Below are 21,289 nucleotides of genomic sequence, written 5' to 3' on the forward strand. Positions count from 1 at the left end.
TGCTCTCTATTGAGCAGCGGTAGAAGGACACCAGCAGTTCCTGCTCTCCTCTCCTCCTCTAACACCTGACTCATCCCCCTTGAACACACCGTTTAATCATGTTTAAACTTTCACAGTCTGAGTTGTAAGCTATACCTCCAATGTGTTGATGTGTGTGCTCCTCTTCTTTGTGGAGTCAATATATGATAAATCTTTAAAAGAGAAAAAACACAGAGAGCCAGAGTAGAGACATCGTGGTGATTGTATGTTGATTTGCCACTTTAACTGTGATTAAAAGCTATACAAAACACTTGGCGCAAATTTACTTTGCCTGGAACAGGTTATTTTTTGGTGGTTTTAATAACCACGGAAGTTAGACTCAAACTGTCAATAACTATAGATAAAAACGCTGTTGGTTGAAAAATTGTGGGTCAAAAACCTGTTACCATCAGTAGAGGCGGAACCAAACATAGACAGCGAAAATGTAATTTAAATACATGCAAAGAGGATGATGGCAGGCAAATAAGGAGGTGGAAAGGCGATAGCGGGGGACGGCGCTGAGCTGAGCAGGACAGTGGACGAGGGAGATGAGCAGGCAGGGGGACAGGCACGTAGAAAAAGGTCACAGGAGGAATCAACCTGCGTGCACAGGTCAAGGAGCCGGTGCTATGGATCGAGCGGTTGAAACAATGATCTGGGGATAACTGAGTGATGAACCAGGGTAGATATACTGCAGAGCTGATGAGGCGGAGCTGGAGAGCAGGTGGGGGGCTTGGAGCAGGTGGAGGGGATTGATAGTATTCAGGGAGCTGGGAGAATGAATGGATTGACACACACCCGCACACACACGCACACGCACACGCACACGCAAAACAAAAAGAGAAATACAAGTTACTATTATTATTGAAATTCAGACGCACTCACGTTAACACGTGAAATGTCCCTTGTTATTTTTTGAGAACCTAACCTCAGTCCAGTAGATGGCGGTAACAGTGATAAGTCACATGCTGACTGCTAATATAAATAGAAGAAGAAAATCCATCCGCCTGATTGGCTCTTCTCTTCCAATAGCGCTAACTGGAACGTCGTTGTCATTGGCTAAGCGCGAAGATTCAAATGGATGAATAAACAGCTTGCGGAGCAACGTTCATGCCGATCCTACCTATACCAGTGACTACACAAGCTCCACAATAAACAATCGTTGAAACAAAACGGCACATTTTACATACAATTCTCGATGATCTTTTAAATCCGAAACAGAATGGATATCTCGGATCAGTTCCAGTAAGTCTGTTTTTCTTGCTGTAAATTCATATTTTACCAGTAGTAGAGTTGGCTAACCAGCCAAGCTATTTTTCCAGTGTCTATCCTCATTAATCCAATGCAATTGTCAGCGGTCGAATCTGTCATTGTTTTCGTCAGATGTACTACATTTGTCCGTAATATTTGTCTATAATATTTCAGGGTGTTTGAAAACGGTTTGAGCGAGTATTCCGGAGATGACCCTCTGGAATTTTGGATTTGGTAAGGATCCCTCAGGTGTGTCTTGCTATGCACGCCCTTATTAGCAGGTTTCAGTAGCTTAGAAATCAAAACAATGAAACAATTGTTATCGATCTTGGTAATTTAATGTTTTCACTTAATCCCGTTCCTGCCTCTGCATTTGAACAATACTTAAAACCTTTCTTTTTTTGTTTTGCTGTCAAATCCATTATCGATATAATAGCATTGGACGATCATCTTTCAATGATTAGAGTGGTTGGCTTCAGATGAATTTGCCGCAGACAATTCAATCAATCGTGTAAATGATCATCTGAATGAAAGAACACATAATATAAACTATACGTAACTATCAAGTAGCTCACAAAAGTCACATTCAACTGAAATAAGAAAATGCAAACAAGGTATTTCCCCCCCACTCAGGTTCTTCGAGTACCTGGTGAATAAAGAGTCCTCCACAGCCACAGAATTGTCCTTTGTTTTGGAACGTCTAGTCCGGAACTTCCTGACTGCCGACCGATATGCTAACGACATCCGATATGTCAATCTCTGCATCAAATATGTAAGTGATCAATGTATTACTTCACTGTTAGTTTTTTGGACATGATGGTGAATTTCCTGTTGGTTGTAACAATCATCGATGATGACTGAACGTAGACAAACCTAATCTTACTACTTGCATATCCATAAAATAATGAATCCACTTCCTCGTGACCAGATTCTAAAGGCTGTGATCTTGTAAATACATCAATACATACCTTCTTAATCTGGCATAATGGAAGTATAATTTGTATACATTCTCTATATTCACATGGTGTTATACACATTGCGTAAGAAGATTACTTCTATTTCTACTACATGTATCAGTCGTTAAAGGATTCATTAATGTGGCCTCTCTCTCTCTTTCTCTTTCTCTCTCTGGGTGCAGGCGAGTTACCACACAGAGCCATTCTCTGTGTACGCCTCCGTCTACAGTCAGGGCGTGGGCAGGCGCTCGGCCCCTCTCTACGTGGCCTGGGCCAAGCAGTTTGAGCAGAGCGGGGCGCTGGAGCAGGCGCGGGCCGTGTACCACAGGGCTGTGGAGAACCAGGCCCAGCCTGCGCAAACTGTCCTGGACGAGTACAGGTACAGCAGCGAGGGAGGAGGAGCTGCTCATCACCTGACAATGGCTTTATATTACTGGTTTTGATACAGGTGTCATTCAGATGATTGTTTACACTGTTGATTGAATTGCCTGCTGCAAATTCATAGGCTTTATTTATTTACTTCTATTCATATCTTTCTTGAAATAACATGTTTATTTCCCTTTTCTCGTTTTAATTTCATGTTTTTTCAGCCAGTTTCAAATGAGGACATCCAAATCCCAGATAGCGCAGCCCGGTATGTAACAGGTCATAGTCTTGGAACCAATTTGAATGTGTCGAATTGTCTTTTCACAGCAGTCTCTATGTCTCACTCTCACTCATTTTCTTTTGACTGGTTGTCATTTTTTCTTCCTAGCAACTGGTCGCCTCCCTCTGCAAACCTCCCAGCTGGTCAACCAGATACCCCCCCACAAGGAGGCTGCAGCGTGCCGGGAGGTAGGATCACGCGCTTGTTTAACCTGACCACTAGTGAACACTGAGCGAGGGTCATGTCACTGTTTAACCTGACCACTAGTGAACAGTGGGGGGTAGGATTGTTTCCCAGTTTTAACCTGACTCTTGGTATAGACAAGAGCTAACACATAGTCATCAGTAACAGTACTACTCCTTTACATGTACAGTATGTTTGCAACCTGCATGTAGGCATCCCTGAGCAACCTGTCTAGCCCCTACCAGCTCCTTAATCTGTATTCCCTATAATACGCTTTAGATAAAAAGGTCTGGAAAATGGCTAAATGGAAACGGTTGGGCTCATATACGCCAACCATGGACAAGAAACAAACTGACCTTCAATCCCAAGATAATCCAACCTGTAAAGCTCACATGGAATCACTCTGATGCAGACATTTGAACTAACCCACACACCCGTCTCTCATGTCCCTCTCCAGGACCCAGACGACTGTGCTGACCTTTTGCCACCAGAAAAAAACCTGAAAATCTAGTAAGGCTCTTGGACTTTTATATTTAATGACCCATGTCACAGCGCTTCTCCTTTTTCACATGGAGACCGGGTTAAATGGAGAAATGTGGAGTGTTTTTAACTACCACTCAGTGGTAGTTAAAACTCAGTGCTTATGCACCACAAAACGGTTCATTTTTACAGGTCCTTTCAACATAAGCAGCTTGCCTGCAATCTCCGCCGACCCCACATGCACACTGGGCGTCCCTATGCAGGCCCCTGGCTGTAATAACACAGTTATTATATTGGTTGGGCTCCCGTAACCCACACGCGTTTCCCATATCCAAGATGTCCACCAGTGGTTAGGTTTGAACCGGTTCTATACCTGCCTTCGTCACGCCTGTGTCTCCTCACAGCATCTCCCGCTCTGACAACTTGGGGGTCCGGGCGTCAGGCGAGGGCCCCCCGACGGTCTCCGTGTACCATAAGGATTCCCTGGAGCTGAAGGGGTCGGAGCTGTGCTTTGAGGAGGTGCGCGCCGCCCGCTACTTCCGGAAGATCAGACGAGACCAGGAGCACAGAGAGTTTGGTAACGTGATGTAACATTCTAGTAATAAGACACACTTTGTCTGTCTGTCTGTCTGTCTGTTGCTTGTCTGTCTGTCCAACATTCTAAGCCCCCACAGTGGTTTATTGTCTGTAGATCCCAACCATAAACAAGATGATAATATTTTGGTGGTTCCATGTATGAATTCCCATTTACTACTACATTGACGGTGATTTGTGTTGTCCTGTGAGCTTTGTAGAACACGTTTTATGACACCTGTGTGGCTGGTTCATCTGCCACAAACATGTCAGTCGTGTGTCCGGTCAGGTGACCACCTCTGGAACCATCCTTTGGTCCGTCTTGCTGCTCTCCTTAACACTTACTCCTCCTCCTGTCGTCATGACAACGCAGAGGAGCAGAAGCGGCTGGCCCAGGAGAAGGAGGACAACATCGTGAAGCTGCAGCATTCCCTGGACTTACTCAACCAGCAGCTGGTGGACCCCGGAGCCCGCCGCTTGTCCTCGGCACAGGCCACAGGCCACACCCCCGCTCCCTCCGCCGCCACGCGCCCGACCAGCTGGAGTGTGTTCAGCGACGAGGGCGCCGCTGCCTCCGCCTCCACCCAACCACAGCACCGCCCCCCCCACCCGGCGGCCCCCAGGGTCAGTCTGGAGCCGTCCCCGCGGCCCCCGGCCAGACTACCGGAGGGAGGCGTGCGCTCTTACGACGAACACCGGCCCGCCCCGCCCCCGGCGCTGAAGCAGAGCCGGCCGGACTCGGGGGATCCCCGAGTGGAAGCCCGACCGGGTCTCCCCTGCGTTTCCCTGACGTCCACCCGGAGCTTCCTCTACGGTTCCCGCCAGGCTGAGGGTGGGGCCCCAGGCCGTAGCCCCCGGGACCCCCAGGCGGCCAGCGGCCAGCGACAGCACGGCGTCCAGGAACGGTGGGCTAGACGAGACAACTTTATTCATATCCACCAACACTAGACCCCCGTAGAGCCCCAAGAGCCCCCAAAGCACCCCGTGTAGACCTTTGGGCATCCAGCCGAGTCTGTTCTTGTAACATGTACGGCTTAATTAAGACCAATTCCATGTTTGTCTTGAAACTATTGAGTCGCCACCGCAGGCCGTTTGGATGACTTTCTCCTTGTTTTGTTCCAGAGAGTTCCACGTAGAGCAGCCAGCAGACGCTGAGCCCAGACTGGACAGTGAGTGTCCCAGAATTTTGCTTTGTTTTTTACCTCCATTGGTGTTGATATCTGTCGTCTCACACTCAAAGTCTCACTCACTCACTCACTCACTCTCGCTCTATTTCTCTCTCACAATCTCCGTCTTGCTGTTTCTCACCCTCTCTCCCTCCCAGTATCCCAGGGGGCCACTGCTAGCTTCTCCCACATCACCCCTAACACGTCTCTGGGCCTGGTGTCCGCCACGCCCTCCAGGGCACTCCCGTCCCCCACGGTCAACACGCGCGAGGCACTGGGTGAGGCCACCACCACCACGGCCTGTTGGTCCACAGCCACTCTGAGGGCTACGTCTCTAGGCCCCCGTGTGCGTTTGATATAACGTGCGTTTCCCCTGGTCCCATCAGATGCCATCATGAACATGTTCCAGGCACCCACCCTCCTAGAGGATCCCTTCCCAAACACGTCGCTGGGCAACTCTGCCAACAGGAGTCCTGAAGCCGTTTTCATGAGAAAGGGTAAGATCTGCACAGCTGAAGCAGCTGCTGTTTTGTTTGAGGGACGGTGGTGTGCTTGTACCATTTAGTGATTGAGCAGCCTCTTCAAATCAAAAGGAGTTTTGCACAGAATATTTACATATTTACAATATTAATGAGCCTGTTGGGGTTAGAGTGCGAGATTGAAAAGCTGTCATTGAAAGTCTGCAGCTTTCGCTCCCTGTGTGACCTTTGCCCTTCTGCTTACAGGCGCCTCATTGGCCGAACCGGCCCCATCCACCGCCCCCCCGTTCACCATCTACCAGGACCACGGCGACCAGGAGAATCCCCGGTACGACGCCTGGTCTCGGGTTGAACAAGGCCCGGGGTGCAGGCCTGAGTTAGGGGGCGGTTCCCTTCCCAGTCATGTTCAGCATATTGGGGATTACTTTATCGGCAACCACACTACCACACTTTGAGGCTTTCAGCGCAAAAGGATCGGATGACTTCAAAACAATCCATTGAATGTACTTTTTATGGCGAAGAAAGGGAACCTTAAGGTGTTCGAAGGGTCCTGTATGAACTCAACCTACACCCGGACTGACGGTTTGCTCTGATGAACCCATTCAGGTCAGCCGCTGTGTGTGGCGCGGAGAAACCCAGAGCAGCCCGGGCGCTGGCTGGAATCCCCGTGCCCTCGTCAGACCGGCCTTCTGTGAGTATGAGCGCATCTGGGACATCTTCAACAAACACATGTTTAGGTCGCTGGCATGTGTCTTCTGTTTGTCCATTAGCCTCTGTTCTTTGGGCTAACATGAGTGGGTATGTCTCGGTTGCATTAGCCATCATGTATCTTATGTGTGCCTGGTAGCCTCTGTTACTTCAGCTGACTTGCGACCTGTGTGTGTTTGGGGGTTCAGGACGGCACATCGGAGCTGACCCCGGACGAGAGCACCATGTGGGGGGTGCGCTACAACTCCCTCAACTCCCTGGCCGCCTGCCCCAACAGCACCAGGGACTTTGCTCCGTCGGCCCAGGGAGCCTCCACGCCCTTCCCCGCCAAGGCCCACTTCTTTGTGGACTCCTTCCAGGACCAAGGTGACCCGAAAAATAGAGCTTTTCTTTACTTCATTATTTTTTTGTATAATATATATATATATATTTTCTTTTCGATGGTACTGCGCTCCTCGCTAAGTCCGATTTTTATTGACTGAACGTGGTTTTGAGCAATGTTGGACTTTCTGTTTACTGTGTTTCAGAGAACGGTTGTCAGAGGGCTTTGGACGATGAGGGAAATGTTTACACGCGACCAAAGAAGCTCAGGTATATAATAATAATTAGATAAAGCACCAACCTGCCCCAGTGCCTACTTGATTCCTGGGGAAACCCACAATTACTTTCAAAGCAATCGCAAAGACCCATCTCAAAGCAGAATTGTGTGTCTCGCTTCAGTACTGGATTAAAATAAAAGTGACTTTATTTGTTTGTTTTAAAAATCTCTATTTCTTTCTGTCTCTTTCCTTTATCTCTTTCTATCTTCCTTCTTTTTACGGTCCCTCCCTCCCTCCAGCCCCATCATCGAGACGAGTCCCTCCGACGAGACGTTCGTGGACAAGGCCGGGGGCCCCGCACGGAAGCGGGGCCCAGCGCAGCACGGTACCGTCATGGGCGAGGCGCTCTCCCTGGGTTCCCACAGCGGCCTGGCCAACTCCTGCACCACAGTGGTCCTCCCGCCCCCCGCGGCCCTCTCCTTCAGGGACCACACGCTGCTCCAGTCGGCCGGGAGCCCACCAAGGGCCCCGGGGATGACGACGACAACAACACCAGCACCAGCAGCCGCCTGGAGCATCTTCACCAGCCCAGAGCCGAGAGAGAGCCCAGAGCCGTCCACTGGGACGACAACAACAACAACAACAACAACAGCAGCCGCCTGGAGCATCTTCACCAGCCCAGAGCCGAAAGAGAGCCCAGAGCCGTCCACGGGGACGACGACAATAACAACAACAACAGCAGCAGCCGCCTGGAGCATCTTCACCAGCCCAGAGCCGAAAGAGAGCCCAGAGCCGAAAGAGAGCCCAGAGCCGTCGCCGGGGACAACAACAACAACAGCAGCCGCCTGGAGCATCTTCACCAGCCCAGAGCCGCCGGCCAAACCAACCCTCGCCCTCCATCACTCCCAGGAACCTGAGGCCCAGGACGAAGGAACCAGGAGCCAATCCACGGCCACCATCGGGTCGGGGTCGCCCCCCAGTCAGGAACCCGTGTTGGACGTCCCCATGAGCCCGGAGTGCGGCCTGAAACCTGATTGGCTGATGCTCTGCAGCCCAGAGGCGATCACTGAGCCCGACCTGGATGCCTTCATTAGCCCCCCGAGAACCCCAGGACCGGCCTTGGCCCGGAGGGGAGACAATGACGTTTCCATGTCGCCGGAGGCACCGACAGGGTTGTTCACCGACGCGTGCATGAGCCCAGTGGTACGGCGCCTCGCCCGGAGCCAGGCGGAGGACGAGCCCATGAGCCCTGACAGGGGGGGCTACGGCTGCACCGACGTGCCCATGAGCCCCGAGGGTCCCGGCCACGCGGCGGGCGGTCGCCGGGTGACGGACCCCTGGGACTCGGAGCTGATCGCCGAGCTCCTCTCCAGACTGAGCCCCCCCCTCGGCTCCCACCCACACTGCATCTCCTGGCAGTGCAACGTCCCCAGCTTCACCCCCAGGACCACCATCACCATGGGTAAGGGGGGTTTGGGGAGCCGGTTCACGTCATTGATCCAGGATTTTCAACTGGGACCCTTGATGTAAATAGTCTAGACTTTTACGAAATGTTATATTTGCAAGTCAGGGAGGGGTGGGTAGTTCAGTCACTTCCTGTTAGTTCGGTTTGAGTATGCCAAACTATCACATCCTGTCTGCTGATATCGTTTTATCCCAACCTCATTTCCTGTTTTACTTGCAATTCATAGTTCTTCATAGAAGGATGAAATGCTATCTAAGTGTTATTTGTCCATTTAGCATCATGCAAAGCATTTATTTCCTTATTTTTTAAAACGTGTCCTTATAGACCAGGGGAGGGAATAGTCCATTATTAATTTAGTCTAGACAAGTTCCCAGAGTACCAATTGATATCTTTGAATTGGTACTCTAAACAGCCGAGAACAACAAACCTTCCTTTTTTAAATGATCCATGAACCAAATGTTTGAATTAAAGTGAAATGGTAAGCAGAAGGGGTTTGATATTTGTACTTGATAAATGAGTAATGATCAAAAGATTTTCTGTTGATCAATTAATCAACTAGTCATTACAGCCATACTTTGGCCATGGGGGTTGGGACCCAGAATCTTTTGGCTCAGAGTCCCACACCGTTCCTCTTACTCCGCCACTATATCTCCATGGTGTCCGCTACGGGTCATGTGTTAATGCGACCTGCTGTGTTCCGTGGACAGGTAACGCGTCGCTGCGTGTGGACTGCCTGCTGGGAGAGGGGGCCTTCGCTAAGGTCTACCAGGCCACCGACCCCATGACCTCGGAGAAGATTGTGCTCAAGGTAACCCCATTAATGGCACAGACAGACAGACTGACACCCTTTGGGTGGCTTAAAAAAACAAGACAAGCTTATGCTATAGATATTAAGTAACTGCAATGGAACATTGCTGTAATAATTAACAATAATAATTAGGATCTTTACTTGAAAAATTATTAGATTTATAGATCGATTTATTAATTTCTTGAAGTCGTTAAATCCTGTTCCGATTAGGTCAATGATAAGGGAGCGCCTGAGCCCAAACCAATCATTGTGTTTTGTGTTGACTCCTTGGCCAGGTCCAGAAGCCGGGCCATGCGTGGGAGTTCTACATGAACACCCAGCTGGACGCGAGGCTGCCCCCTGCTGTCAGACACCTGTACAGCAGCGTCCAGTCCGCCCACCTCTTCCACAACGGGAGCATACTGTTGGCGGAGCTGCACCGCTGTGGCACGCTGCTGGTGAGCTCCATCGTGCTTGTCTCTACTCAAGGAGGCCATTCCTCCACTCTTATTTCCTCAAGTCCATTTAGGTCACACCATTTCCATTTTGCCAAACGTTCTTGCTTTTTCCCTCCCCGTGTGGCTCCGCCCCCTCCAGAACGCCGTGAACCAGTACAAGAAGCTGAGTGACAAGGTGATGCCCCAGCCGCTGGTCATGTACTTCACCACCTGCCTGCTGCACATGGTGGAGCAGCTTCACCGCGTGCACCTGGTGCACGCCGACATCAAGCCGGACAACTTCCTGTTGGGAGAGAGGTGAGGGTGTTCTGTTGGGACATGTTTAATTGGCTCGATCATACTGAAGACCGTGGTTTCTAATCAGCTGGCCTGGGAATAGGGAATAGGGGCTAGGCTGTGACATTGGGGTTTGAACCCAGAACCTTTTGGCCACACTAACCATCCCCCTGGCCTCCTGTCGCCCTGGTGCGCTGCAGGTTCCTGGAGAGCCAGTGTCTGGACCCCGAGGAGATGGAGCACGGCATGGTGCTGGTGGACCTGGGCCAGAGCATCGACATGGAGCTCTTCCCCGAGGGCACCCAGTTCACCGCCAGGTGCCAGACCTCCGGGTTCCAGTGCACCGAGATGCTCAGCGGAAGACCCTGGTCCTACCAGGTAGACAAACGGGTTGACTGAAAAGACCTAATGAATAGGAACTCACGTTGATCATACACTGCTATAAGGGCCATGGACGCTAGGCTCATAGGCTCTACAGTCATTTGTAGAGTCTGTACTTGATCTTCCTTCTTTCTTCTGACAAATGTACTTATTGTTAGTCGCTTTGGATAAAAGTGTCTGCTTAATGTAAATGTACTTGAAGTCACAGTGCGGTAGAGTGGATTTTAATGTCATTCAATCTTTTGGGTTGTAAGATCATATGCTCATGTGCGTGTTTATCTTTCAGACGGATTACTTTGGGATTGCGGGCACGGTGTACTGCATGCTGTTCGGGACGTACATGCAGGTGAAGCAGGAGAACGGAGTGTGGAAGACCAACGCTGTGTTCAGAAGGTACCGTCTTTCTGTTGGCTAACGATAGCGCCGTAGCTGTATGTTAGACGCTTGTTTTCTCGTTCCTCGTCTGGTTCGTCACCATGTTTCACATCACTTGTGTCGTTTAGCTTTCTTTTGCCTTGGCGCTAAACGTGTCTGTTGGCTTTAGTTGCTTTAGCTAACCTTGGTGTCACGTGTGGCCGTTAACCATCCGTTTCATTAGCAAACGTTAGCATCTCTTGCATTAGCACATGTATGTCCAATAGTCCTCTGTGACAAGTGCTACATGTGTCTGTTAGCTAATGTAAGCAAATGCATCTGGGAGTTGGCTAACGGGAGCACCTGGTACGATAGCACTGTTTGAGTCCGTTAGCCGCCTGCTGTTTTAGCTTACATTAGCAACCTTATTATTAAATGGCTGCGGGTCTCTCTCTAGACTCTGCCTAGCCTCCCCAACGCTCGTATGCACTTTTTGTATGTTGTTAGTCCTTGGACTTAAAAAGAATACTTGGCATAGTGTAGCTGTAGCGTCTCCTCCTAGCTATCTTTGTAGTATACGGGGAATAGGTCAGCCTAGTGATTGGCACTTGGTTCTATGAACATCCTTAGTGTATGGCCAGCGATATGTTGTTTCACTTCTGATAAAATAAACTTAAAAAACAAATAAATACGTAGAAGCGTGGGCTAAACGCCCTGGACGTCTCCACAGGAACCCCCACAGCGAGCTGTGGCTGCAGCTGTTCCACACGCTGCTCAACATCCCGGCCGGCGGCGCTCTGCCCTGCCTGCGCTCGCTGCGCTGCCGGCTGGCGGTCACGCTTCGGGAGACGTACGGCAGCAAGGTGCTCAGCCTGAAGAACCGCCTGCTGGTGCTGCTGCTGGAGGACATGCGCGCCGCCCGGCGGTGAGGAGAGAGGAGCAGCGACGAGCCACACCAAGAGCCACCTGGAATGAACCACTTTTTTTGTATATTTCTTAATCTCCTGTACAGATAAGTGTGGCATCTCGGTATTTAATGTTTCTCTAATGTGACCAGAGTGAACCCACCTTTATTTGTATACGAAGGTAACAGTTGCCGTGGTTTAGATGGCCATAGTCTGTTTTTCCTTGTTTGTATTTTTTACACACAAATCTGAATTTGCATATAAAAAACGTGACTCGTTTACTTGTATATCCTTGGTATTACTTTCACCCTTTGCTGTGATTAATTGTATATTTTAGTTCTTTTTTTTTTTTAATGTATTTGACCAAATTACCAAATGTCGTTTTAATTTTGAGAGTGGTTACCCAAAAATTGTTGTCTTGGCTATAGAAAACAACCTTTGTATTTTGTGTGGTGAAAAAATATAAACCACTGTTTGAGTGCTGATGTGGTGGACGGTTATTTCAGTTGGCCCCATCAGTGAAATGCTTTATTTTCATTAAAATAAACCTCCGAATGCCTCAATGTTTGGACCCTTCATGGCAACATTTAGTTATTGATCACTACAGCCAGGCCAAACTCTCCCTCTATAGCTATATATATATATATATAGCCTATAGCTATAGAGGGAGAGAGTTTGGCCTGGCTGTAGTGATCAATAACTAAAAAAACTAGAAAAATACCATCATTCCACAGAAACATTTGCTTTTCAATGTTGGTGGTATTTGATAAGGCCGATACAGACTGCACCTATGAAACAAAACCCCACGAACGCCATGATTCTAAAGACCGAACATGTCATAACATACATACAAAATATAATCCCCCAATATGTTGTACATCATACCCACCCAGTTTCAAGAGCAACATAACTCAGAAAGAGCCTGTACCGTTTTGGGGGTGGGAACTCAGTAATTCCAGATTGCACAACTTGCCCAAACTCGCAGAACGTGTTTTTTTCACCGGCCACGGAGTCTTATCTACCTTGTTGCCATTTCCGCTTACTGTACCCAGCACCAGCTTACACCAGCCTGCCCATCAATACTACTACAGGGTGCCAGCTTCACGACGAGATCACTTTATTTAGTTGTAAATACGTTGATATGTAACCAGGCGTGTCTGCGACATGTTTGCCCTCATTTAAAACCGACACACCTCTGACGAAAACCGAATAAGATATTATAAATTAGATAAAAGGATCCGGTAACATTCCTGAATTCAAAACACCGCAATAGGCTGCGATAGAAATGAAAGGACTGACGGACGAAGCGGTGTCCGAGGCGTGCAAAGAGGGGAACCCGATCACTCAGGTGAGTACATGAGATGAGTCAGTCATGCAAGTCATGCAGAGAATTGCATTCAAGTAAAACCAAATGTGACAGCTCTATAGTTTGGTAGCCCACTTTATTTAAGCAGTAGGCATACGATTGGTTGGTCTCCCTATCGATTTAGAAGAAGATCTGGACTGTTAATATTCTTATATTAAAATAGGAAAGACTCTTTCCACTCTTGCAAGTAGTGACATGCCCTGAACATCCCGTAGGCCACTCACAACCTTTTCTCTGTTGTCTTTGCAGGATTTCATGTTGCAGCAGACCATGTTGAGAGTCAAAGACCCAGTGAAGTCTTTAGATTTCTATACGCGTGTTTTAGGCATGACGTGAGTTTTCAAACTCTTTATTCCCCCTCTTATTTTCTTATTCTCCTCAGTTCCAGGATTTTGTGGTAATAGACAAAAGATGTGTGGACTGGTTTGTAAAAGCAGTTGTGTTCTCCCTGATGTACCTCTATATTAATGCCTGTGTCAAAGGATATCTTTTTAAAACAAGTTTATTTTCTTTGTAAACCTCAGCTGTTTTAATCCAGGAATTAGAAAAAACACATTGATGTTGTTATTTTACCAACTGTCAATGTAGTCTCCAAATAAGAGATATCATATTAAGATGAGGCGGGATGGAGGGAGAGAGACAGCACCATCCAGTGTGTGTCTGTGAGAGAGGGGGACTGTAAAGTGCAGTGTGTGAGTGAGAGAGGCAGTGACATCCAGTATGAGGGAGAGGGATGCTCACAGATGGAGAGGGAGGAATAAGGATATTCACAGATAGGTAGAGAGAAAGAGGAAATTCTAGAGGACATTTGATCTGATTCAAATGCTAAGTGTGTATCATTCCTCGGGCAGGAGGGGGGTTAAAGTGATGTTTCCTGTTGTTGGTCTACTGCAGGCTGCTTCAGAAGATCGATTTTCCCTCGATGCGTTTCTCCTTCTACTTCCTGGGCTACGAGGAGCGCTCAGAGATCCCCTTGGATGTCAAGGAGAGGACCGCCTGGACCTTCTCCCGCCGGGGGACCATAGAGCTCACCCAGTAAGGAGAACCAGTAACATAACCTAACTGACCAGTGCCTCAGACTATCTAGATCCAATAACATTACCTGACTAACCAGTACCTCCAACTGACTGACCAGTACCCAGTGGCGTAACATCATTGTGATATGCCCGGGTGCAAATGTTTATTTTGTGCCCCTCGAAAGGGGGCACAACTAAATACCTTGAAGAAATAGGATTTTGTTCAGATTACTCATGGTCTAAAGACGGGACATTGATCAATATTATATACTATTGGATCAGTTTTTTTACTAATACCTAGGTTAAGTGGGGAGGTTTCCCCATTGGAAAACCTCCTTAATACCATTTGTTTGTTTTTTAATCAAGTTCATTGCAAACTAACTATTTTTAGTTTATATACTTTGGTTCTTCCGCCAAACAGATTTTCTGCATACGTTTTCTTCCCACTGAACTAGAACTAAGTAGTGCATCCAAGTGACAAATGAAAACTACCCCACTGTAAAGTTATCACCTGGCCAAAGATGCAAATTTAATTTGTACCATCGGACAGCTAGAACCATGGACATAAACCTCCCTTAGTAGGCTACAATCTTCTGACTAGAACTATCAATATGAATGTTACTTGAACTGTCAGCTTTCTAGAAGCAACTGCCATCTCAAAATGTATTTCTCTCTCTCTCTCTCTCTCTCTCTCTCTCTCTCTCTCTCTCTCTCTCTCTCTCTCTCTGTCTCTGTCTCTGTCTCTGTCTCTGTCTCTGTCTCTCTCTATGTCTCTGTCTCTCTATGTCTCTGTCTCTCTATGTCTCAATCTCTCTATGTCTCAATCTCTCTCTTCCTCAATCTCTCTATGTCTCAATCTCTCTCTTCGTCTCAATCTGTCTCTCTCTCTAGTAACTGGGGTTCGGAGTCTGATGAGAATCTGTCTCATCATAATGGAAACTCAGAGCCGAGAGGCTTCGGTGAGGAAGTACACATGAATACAGGAACATGAAAACATCATGATCTGAGAAAACAACTATTCCCCCCACACCCATTTAAAAGCTGTGTTATGTGAAAGTCACAATAATTACTTGGATTCCTCTAAAAATGAACCCTCACATGCAGACACACATACACTTCTTACACACAATTATTTTTGGAATACTGCAATGACACAAGAATCCACACAAAGAGATGTGTTGCACTGTACTATTCAGCCCTTAACTGTGTGTTTGTGGTTGTATGGGTGTGTAGGTATGTAGCCTAATCCTATGTTCCAAAACCCCCTCCCCCACAGGCCATATTGGCATCGCCGTTCCTGACGTCTATGCTGCCTGCAAAGTGTTTGAAGCTCAAGGAGTGACCTTTGTCAAGAAGCCTGAAGCTGGTGGGTTTTCACTTATATAACTGTTCAGATAGGAACCTATTCTATACGCCACCAGTGTCTTCATAGAGGAATGGAAGTATAGCCTTACATTGCTTTGTGCATGTCTTAGTTTTCACCAGTAGATGGTGCTCACGATCCATAAACCTACTAGCCAACCAACAAGTTCAATCGATACAATGTACTGAACTGTATCAAACCAAATAACCAATTTTTCAACTAATAACCTATAAACACCTCAATCGATCGATTGTATTCAAGTGTGTCTGTTCATTCGCCATCGCAGGTAAGATGAAAGATCTAGCCTTCATCCGGGACCCAGACGGCTACTGGATTGAGATTTTAAGTCCGAACAACATGGTGGCGCTGACCTCCTAGCCCCTAGTTAGGACACCGTAGAGGTGGAGATGACCTCTGAGCCCCTAGTACCCCCTCCGGAGTGGGGGAGATGAAGCTGTCATACTTGATACATGTGCCTGTTCTATGAGACTGTTCATTGTTTTCTTTGCGAGAGCTTCTCTCTTTGTTTTAATCCTGTCTGTTTCCAGTTGTTGCTCCTTTGATTCCCAGACCACATGTTTGTTTGCTACTTGTTTTGTTGTCATAATTGTCAAGTTATTTCAAAAATGCTTTGTTGAACATTTATTGTAGGTCTATCTCTCTAATTGCTAAGCGGTATCAAAATCATTCATGTAAAAAAAGTACCTTGATTAAATAAATGTAGGTAATGCTGCCTCTTATGCGTTCTTTTATAAACGAATAGGTAGGCCTACTTCCTGATTTAAAATGTGTTTGCCAGAGCTAGCAAAACCAAAAGATGAGGTCACAGGGGCAGAATCAACTTCACTTTGACAGTGTGATACATCGAATAGACATCCTAACTTTATGTAACTAATGCTAAAACCTATTTTGTAATTTGGGATTGATGAAAAGAGGATGCTGCAGAGAAGCGCACTATTATTAATCGACCGACGTCCCGCAGGATCGCTCGCGTATTGAGTGTCGGTCACTTGAAAGGGACAAGCCAGCGCGAGGGCAGGCTGACCGGGCAGGGTTCGCCAGGCCTGGCAGGGACAGCTGCCTTACCCCTCGAGGGCCCCCCATTCAGACGGAAGAAAGTGATGCTGATGAGGACGATGTTCTTACAGTAATGGCTCAACAGTGCGATGGTGACTCCAGCGTGTAAATCGACTGAACTGACAAAATACTCTCTCTCTCTCGATCCCACATATCTGAAGATTGGATTCATCATGTTTTTCATCTGTTCGAGCACAACAGCTCACTGTGTGTTGATTTGTCAGAGAAAATATACTGAGATTATGGGATTCACATGAACGTTTCATAGCCACATGTGATAAATTAGTCCTCTTTCTTTCCTGACATAATAAAGATGGGTCTTTGGATCGGTAGGGATTTAATCATTCACATGCGTTGAAGAGCTGTTATATTTCTTTGTAGAAAAGCTAACAAGGTAAAAATGTACATTTACATTTCTTTACAATTTCGTTGCTGAATGAAAATATCAACTGCTTTTTTAGACATTAGTAAGCATGATTTAATGAATTGTATCGTCTTTCATCTCACCATAACACATTCGATATAAACTCAAATTAAATTTAAAAAATCTTCAAACATCCCTGTGGGCAGTTAGATTGAAAATTATAAATGTTTTGTGAAGAAAATGAAAAAACGTAGAGATTTGAAAAACAACAAAATTATAAGAACATATAAAATATATTTAATATTTGTACTGGTAAACCTCAGTGCTAACGCCAGACTCAATCAAACTGCTTGTGAATAATATCTGTTGAGCCATAAAAATGAGCAGGTGTGTAAAAAAATTCAACAACATTCAGTGTTATTCCTGGTTAATCAATGCGATTACAAACCAGCTGTTATAAATCCAGCAAAGTAAGGCGGTTTGGTAGGTAGCAGTTTTTAAACCAGCCAGATAAAACAGTAAGTGTGTCTTAGAATGTAGTCATATAAATGAGATTATTGAGCTAAACTAGCTAGCTAGGGGATGCTAGTAGCCAGTAAAGTGTGTGTGGGGGGTCAGCATGCGCCAACCTCTCTCCCCCAAGGTCTGTAGTGCTTGCACTGGGCGGAGGAGGCGAGGGGGGTGGAGGAAGAGGAAGTGGAGGAGATGGGGGGGCTGGGGGAGGAGAGGGAGGAAGGGGGGAGGGAGGAGGCGACGTGGTTGAACCCGCCAGAGAGCAGCAGGGGTGAGGGCTGTACCACCGGGGAGAGGGGCGGCAGAGAGCTGGAGCTGCTGGATGAGGAGGTGCAACAGAGCAGGCTGGAGCTTCTGAGGGAGGAGGTCGAGGAGGAGACGGAGGAGGTGGAGGTGACGTCGGAGGAGGAGGAGGAGGAGAAGGACCTTAGCGTGGAGACCGACGGGCTACGCTGCAACACCTCCCCCATCCTGTGGGGGGCGAAACCGCCACAGCCCCTCCCTCCACCTCCTCCCTCTCCTCCCGCCGCCCCACCGCCGGGGAACACGCTCAGTCCGAACGCGGTGGGGGGGGGGAAGGAGTGGAAGGCGGTTGCCGTGGCGATGGCGGCGGCGGCTGCGGTCCAGGGGAAGGGCGGGGCCGGGTGATGGTGGTGGTGGTGGTGGTTGTGGTGGTGCGGCGGGGGGGGCGTCGGGGGTGGCAGAGGAGGGGCCAGGAGGGTCATGGCGGCGGCGTCGCGGTGGGAGGCGCAGGAGGAGAGGTGGGACAGGAGGCGCAGGCGCAGGGGCTCGCTGGGCTCCAGGCCCTCCACGGAGCCCAGGAAGCGGGAGGCCTCGGACACACACTCCCTGAAGCCCAGGGACAGGAAGTCCAGGGCCAGGGCGTGGCCGTCGAAATAACCTGAGGGAGCGAGGGACAGGCGGTAAAGGGAGGGGTTTATTTCTTGTCAGGATGAAGCAGTCGTCCACTGTATATCACCATTTTTTTACAAAAACACAAAAGCCAATTGCAGACACATAAACACACAAGCATGCAGCCGCTCAAGCACACACTCATTGACAAGCACCAACGCATCTGAACATGTGTGTGCATGCGATCCTCAAACACTTAATAAACACACACACACGCTCTTCAGGAAGCCTCCTGTCCCATCGTAGCAAGGGGACTGCAGACCTGTGTGTGTTGGTGTGTGTGCCCACACATGTATGTTTTTGTGCGTGTGCGTGCATATGTGTGTGTGTGTGTGTGTTGCGTGCCACAGGTGGTTTCATCCTGCCAAACAAACGGAGCCGAGAGGCGGCTTCTGAGAGGCGGCCTCGGACTAGCGTCCCTCAGCCCCCACCTCCCTATGGGCCCCCACCACCTCACCCCCCTCCTGTCAAACTGAATGGCTGCGCTGTTGCTTCATCCGACCCAATGCCAGTAAACACAGTGGGTGACCGACTGACTGCTATACTGAATGACTGGGCTACCGTCTGGCCGACTGGCTGTCTGATTGACTGGCTGGCTGGTTGACTTATACTGACTGACCGACTGACTATCTGGCTGACTGGCTGTTTTGATTGACTGGCTGGCTGGTTGACTTATACTGACTGACCGCCTGACTATCTGGCTGACTGGCTGTTTTGATTGTAGTGCTGACTGGCTGACTAGCTGGATGACTGTCTTACTGACTTACTTATACTGGCTGGTTTACTGTCTTGCTGCTTGAATGACTTTCTAACTCTTTCTAGCGAATACCCCATTGTGCTTGTGATGTTAACAGAGAACAACTTTAACTTGATGTGAAATGGTGTGTAAAATTGGCTTTCAAGTTGGATGAAACAGTTTGCAAATGAACACTGTGTTCAGGTATCAGGGTGCATTCTGCGGAATAAGTGACACTTGATCCAAGCTAAGTACAAAAATCAAGGATGAAGGTCAACACAACCAGACCACCCCCCCCCCCCCCTACACACACCTTTCCCCCCGCTGGCCTGGAGCATCTTCAGGTGGTCCACCGTCATCTGCAGGATCTCCGCCTTCTCCAGCTTGGCCGAGCCCTGCAGGGACCAGGGGGCGGAGTTAGCACCGGTTAGTGGGCGGAGTTAGTACCGGTTAGTGGGTGGGGTTAGTCTGTCGGTTTATCAAACAGCAGCACAGAATGCCAGGAGCGCCGTGACATCACTGTTTCCACGACGATAAGGGCCATGGAATAGACACACATCCTATAGACACAGCACCCTGTTCATCACAGCTGGGCGTATTGTTGCAGGCTAGGAATGAATCCTGTTTTATAAAACTTGTTTTTAATTTGTGAGAGGAACCTGTGACCTTTTATTACGAGCTTAAGGGTCAAAGAGCTTATTCATCCTTTTAATGTGATGTTAGATAACGTCACATAATATTTCTCTGTTATATGGTATCAGGTTATTAGGAAATTATGACGTTTATTTTGTATTCTATGAAGTTAACTCTCCAAATATTGTTAACACTCCTCTATGAGTAAATATTTTTGTTTGTAGCCTATGGGAAATTTGACATAACAAATTCCAGTTTAATTTGTCAATTGGACTTGATCGTTTTCAATTGATATTTATATCATATAAAATGTTAATATCGTTTTTGTGTTAAGAAACTATGTAACTTATCAACCTAAAGGGAGAGAGCCTAAGCAGTTTATCTTAATTGTCTATTAGTCATCATTGGATGTATTGCAAATGTATTGCAATTACAATGTCATGTATTAATTAATCATAATCGCTCTCCAATTAGGGGTTGTGATGCATTGAGAAAAGTAATAGGACAATGGTCTCTCTCTATTACTTTGGGGAAGGGCGGGGTGTAGTAGGCCTAATACACCTACACAAATCATGTATGTTGAAATAAGCAATTTAATAAGCAAAGTTCTCACCTGTTTCTCGAAGGCGGTGGGAACAAGCCTCCTCAACTCCGAAAGGCTGTAGTTAATCCGGTCCCTGCGCCTCTTCTCGATAATCTGGGATGAGGGGAACCACTGAATGGTTAGGATCACTGAACCATCTCACTTTCTGCTCGTTAGGATAAGGAATAATGACGATTAACAACGATGTCAATCAACAAAATAATAAACATTCACCCCTCTTCGTTTTTTCCTCGCCAGGGTTTGTGTGGGGTTGTTCGGGGATCCACATCTGAGAAAAGACCCATTCACGTGCCTGAGAGAGGAAGAACAAAACACTTTCAAATGTTATTAAGCAATGTTTTTCGGGACGTATGGCCTATAATTGACTAAGAATGGAATGTGTTAAAAGTATTTATTTTGACTCCCATTTGAACAAGGCCTATTATTTCAAACCTTGTCAGACTTTGAAATGTGCAATCATTCTTTGCCCACCGACAAAATTGACAAGAACACTAAAACGCACCAGTTTGATAAGAAAATAATGACAAACAGAGACTTAAAAAAATCAGCCAATTCTGTCGTTCACTTCAATTCAATTCAAATATCATTCGACCAAATTGGCCTATATATGCATGACATTGGTCAATTTAGTGTGATTTAACAGAGGTGTCTGTTAACTCAGATCCCTCCTGCTGTGATGCTCTGCAGCCGGCGGTTCCCCTCCACTCACCGGGGATAACCGCTGTCGCTGCCCACATCGATGGTCCCGTCGGCGTCGCTGTCCCCGGAGCTGCTTTCCTCGCATGGCCGCTTCATGGCTCAGCACGGGGGCTCCTGTCCTCTCAGGGGGGCTCCTCTCTCTCCTCAGGGGGGCTCCTCTCTCCTCCAGGCACGAGGCGGGACGCTTTTACTCTTTGGCGGAAAAGTTGATTTTATGATTGAGTCCGCCCTAGTAGTTTTTTGTCTTCATCAGAGGATTTGGTTTTAGATGTTTTGCAATTGGCGAAATTATAGGCTTAAAGGGCGAAATGGATGGCAATATTAGCTATTCCCCAAAATGAACGAACTTACTTCTAAAAACAGTGGATCCGCCGAATTCCT

The 21,289-nt window shown here is 47.7% G+C and overlaps 3 protein-coding genes across 4 annotated transcripts in view; 2 read left to right on the plus strand and 1 right to left on the minus strand.

Moving 5' to 3' along the window:
* Positions 1 to 1,023: 1,023 nt before the first annotated feature.
* On the plus strand, positions 1,024 to 12,203 carry bub1 (BUB1 mitotic checkpoint serine/threonine kinase). 2 transcript variants are annotated; one of them, XM_056580855.1, is made up of 23 exons: positions 1,024 to 1,263; positions 1,444 to 1,503; positions 1,903 to 2,041; positions 2,408 to 2,604; positions 2,816 to 2,859; positions 2,980 to 3,059; positions 3,512 to 3,564; positions 3,939 to 4,111; positions 4,481 to 5,012; positions 5,230 to 5,276; positions 5,432 to 5,551; positions 5,660 to 5,770; positions 5,999 to 6,080; positions 6,359 to 6,443; positions 6,649 to 6,826; positions 6,988 to 7,051; positions 7,299 to 8,461; positions 9,172 to 9,272; positions 9,548 to 9,709; positions 9,849 to 10,006; positions 10,186 to 10,363; positions 10,653 to 10,759; positions 11,451 to 12,203. In XM_056580855.1, exons 1-23 carry the CDS (start codon positions 1,241 to 1,243, stop codon positions 11,647 to 11,649), a joined length of 4,056 nt encoding a protein of 1,351 aa, XP_056436830.1. In that variant the 5' UTR covers positions 1,024 to 1,240; the 3' UTR covers positions 11,650 to 12,203. The 2 variants fall into 2 exon arrangements, with proteins under 2 accessions (XP_056436830.1, XP_056436831.1); XM_056580856.1 differs by lacking the exon at positions 5,432 to 5,551.
* A 387-nt stretch (positions 12,204 to 12,590) lies between these two features.
* Positions 12,591 to 16,725, plus strand: LOC130374218 (lactoylglutathione lyase-like). The gene is made up of 6 exons (XM_056580879.1): positions 12,591 to 12,973; positions 13,241 to 13,323; positions 13,886 to 14,026; positions 14,899 to 14,966; positions 15,284 to 15,373; positions 15,657 to 16,725. Exons 1-6 carry the CDS (start codon positions 12,911 to 12,913, stop codon positions 15,746 to 15,748), a joined length of 537 nt encoding a protein of 178 aa, XP_056436854.1. The 5' UTR covers positions 12,591 to 12,910; the 3' UTR covers positions 15,749 to 16,725.
* Positions 16,628 to 21,289, minus strand: part of hey2 (hes-related family bHLH transcription factor with YRPW motif 2) — a 5,043-nt gene continuing 381 nt past the window's right edge. Inside the window, exons 1-6 of the mRNA XM_056581966.1 lie at positions 20,919 to 21,289; positions 20,423 to 20,501; positions 20,219 to 20,302; positions 19,286 to 19,367; positions 17,751 to 18,225; positions 16,628 to 16,631 (exon numbers count right to left, since the gene is read on the minus strand). The exon at positions 20,919 to 21,289 is cut by the window's right edge and continues 381 nt beyond it. Coding sequence (XP_056437941.1) covers positions 16,628 to 16,631; positions 17,751 to 18,225; positions 19,286 to 19,367; positions 20,219 to 20,302; positions 20,423 to 20,501; positions 20,919 to 21,004 — 810 coding nt within the window. The 5' untranslated portion in view covers positions 21,005 to 21,289. The remainder of the gene's footprint in view (positions 16,632 to 17,750; positions 18,226 to 19,285; positions 19,368 to 20,218; positions 20,303 to 20,422; positions 20,502 to 20,918) is intronic.

The sequence above is a fragment of the Gadus chalcogrammus genome, chromosome 21, assembly GCF_026213295.1.
Source record: "Gadus chalcogrammus isolate NIFS_2021 chromosome 21, NIFS_Gcha_1.0, whole genome shotgun sequence".
NCBI classification, from domain to species: Eukaryota; Metazoa; Chordata; class Actinopteri; order Gadiformes; family Gadidae; genus Gadus; species Gadus chalcogrammus.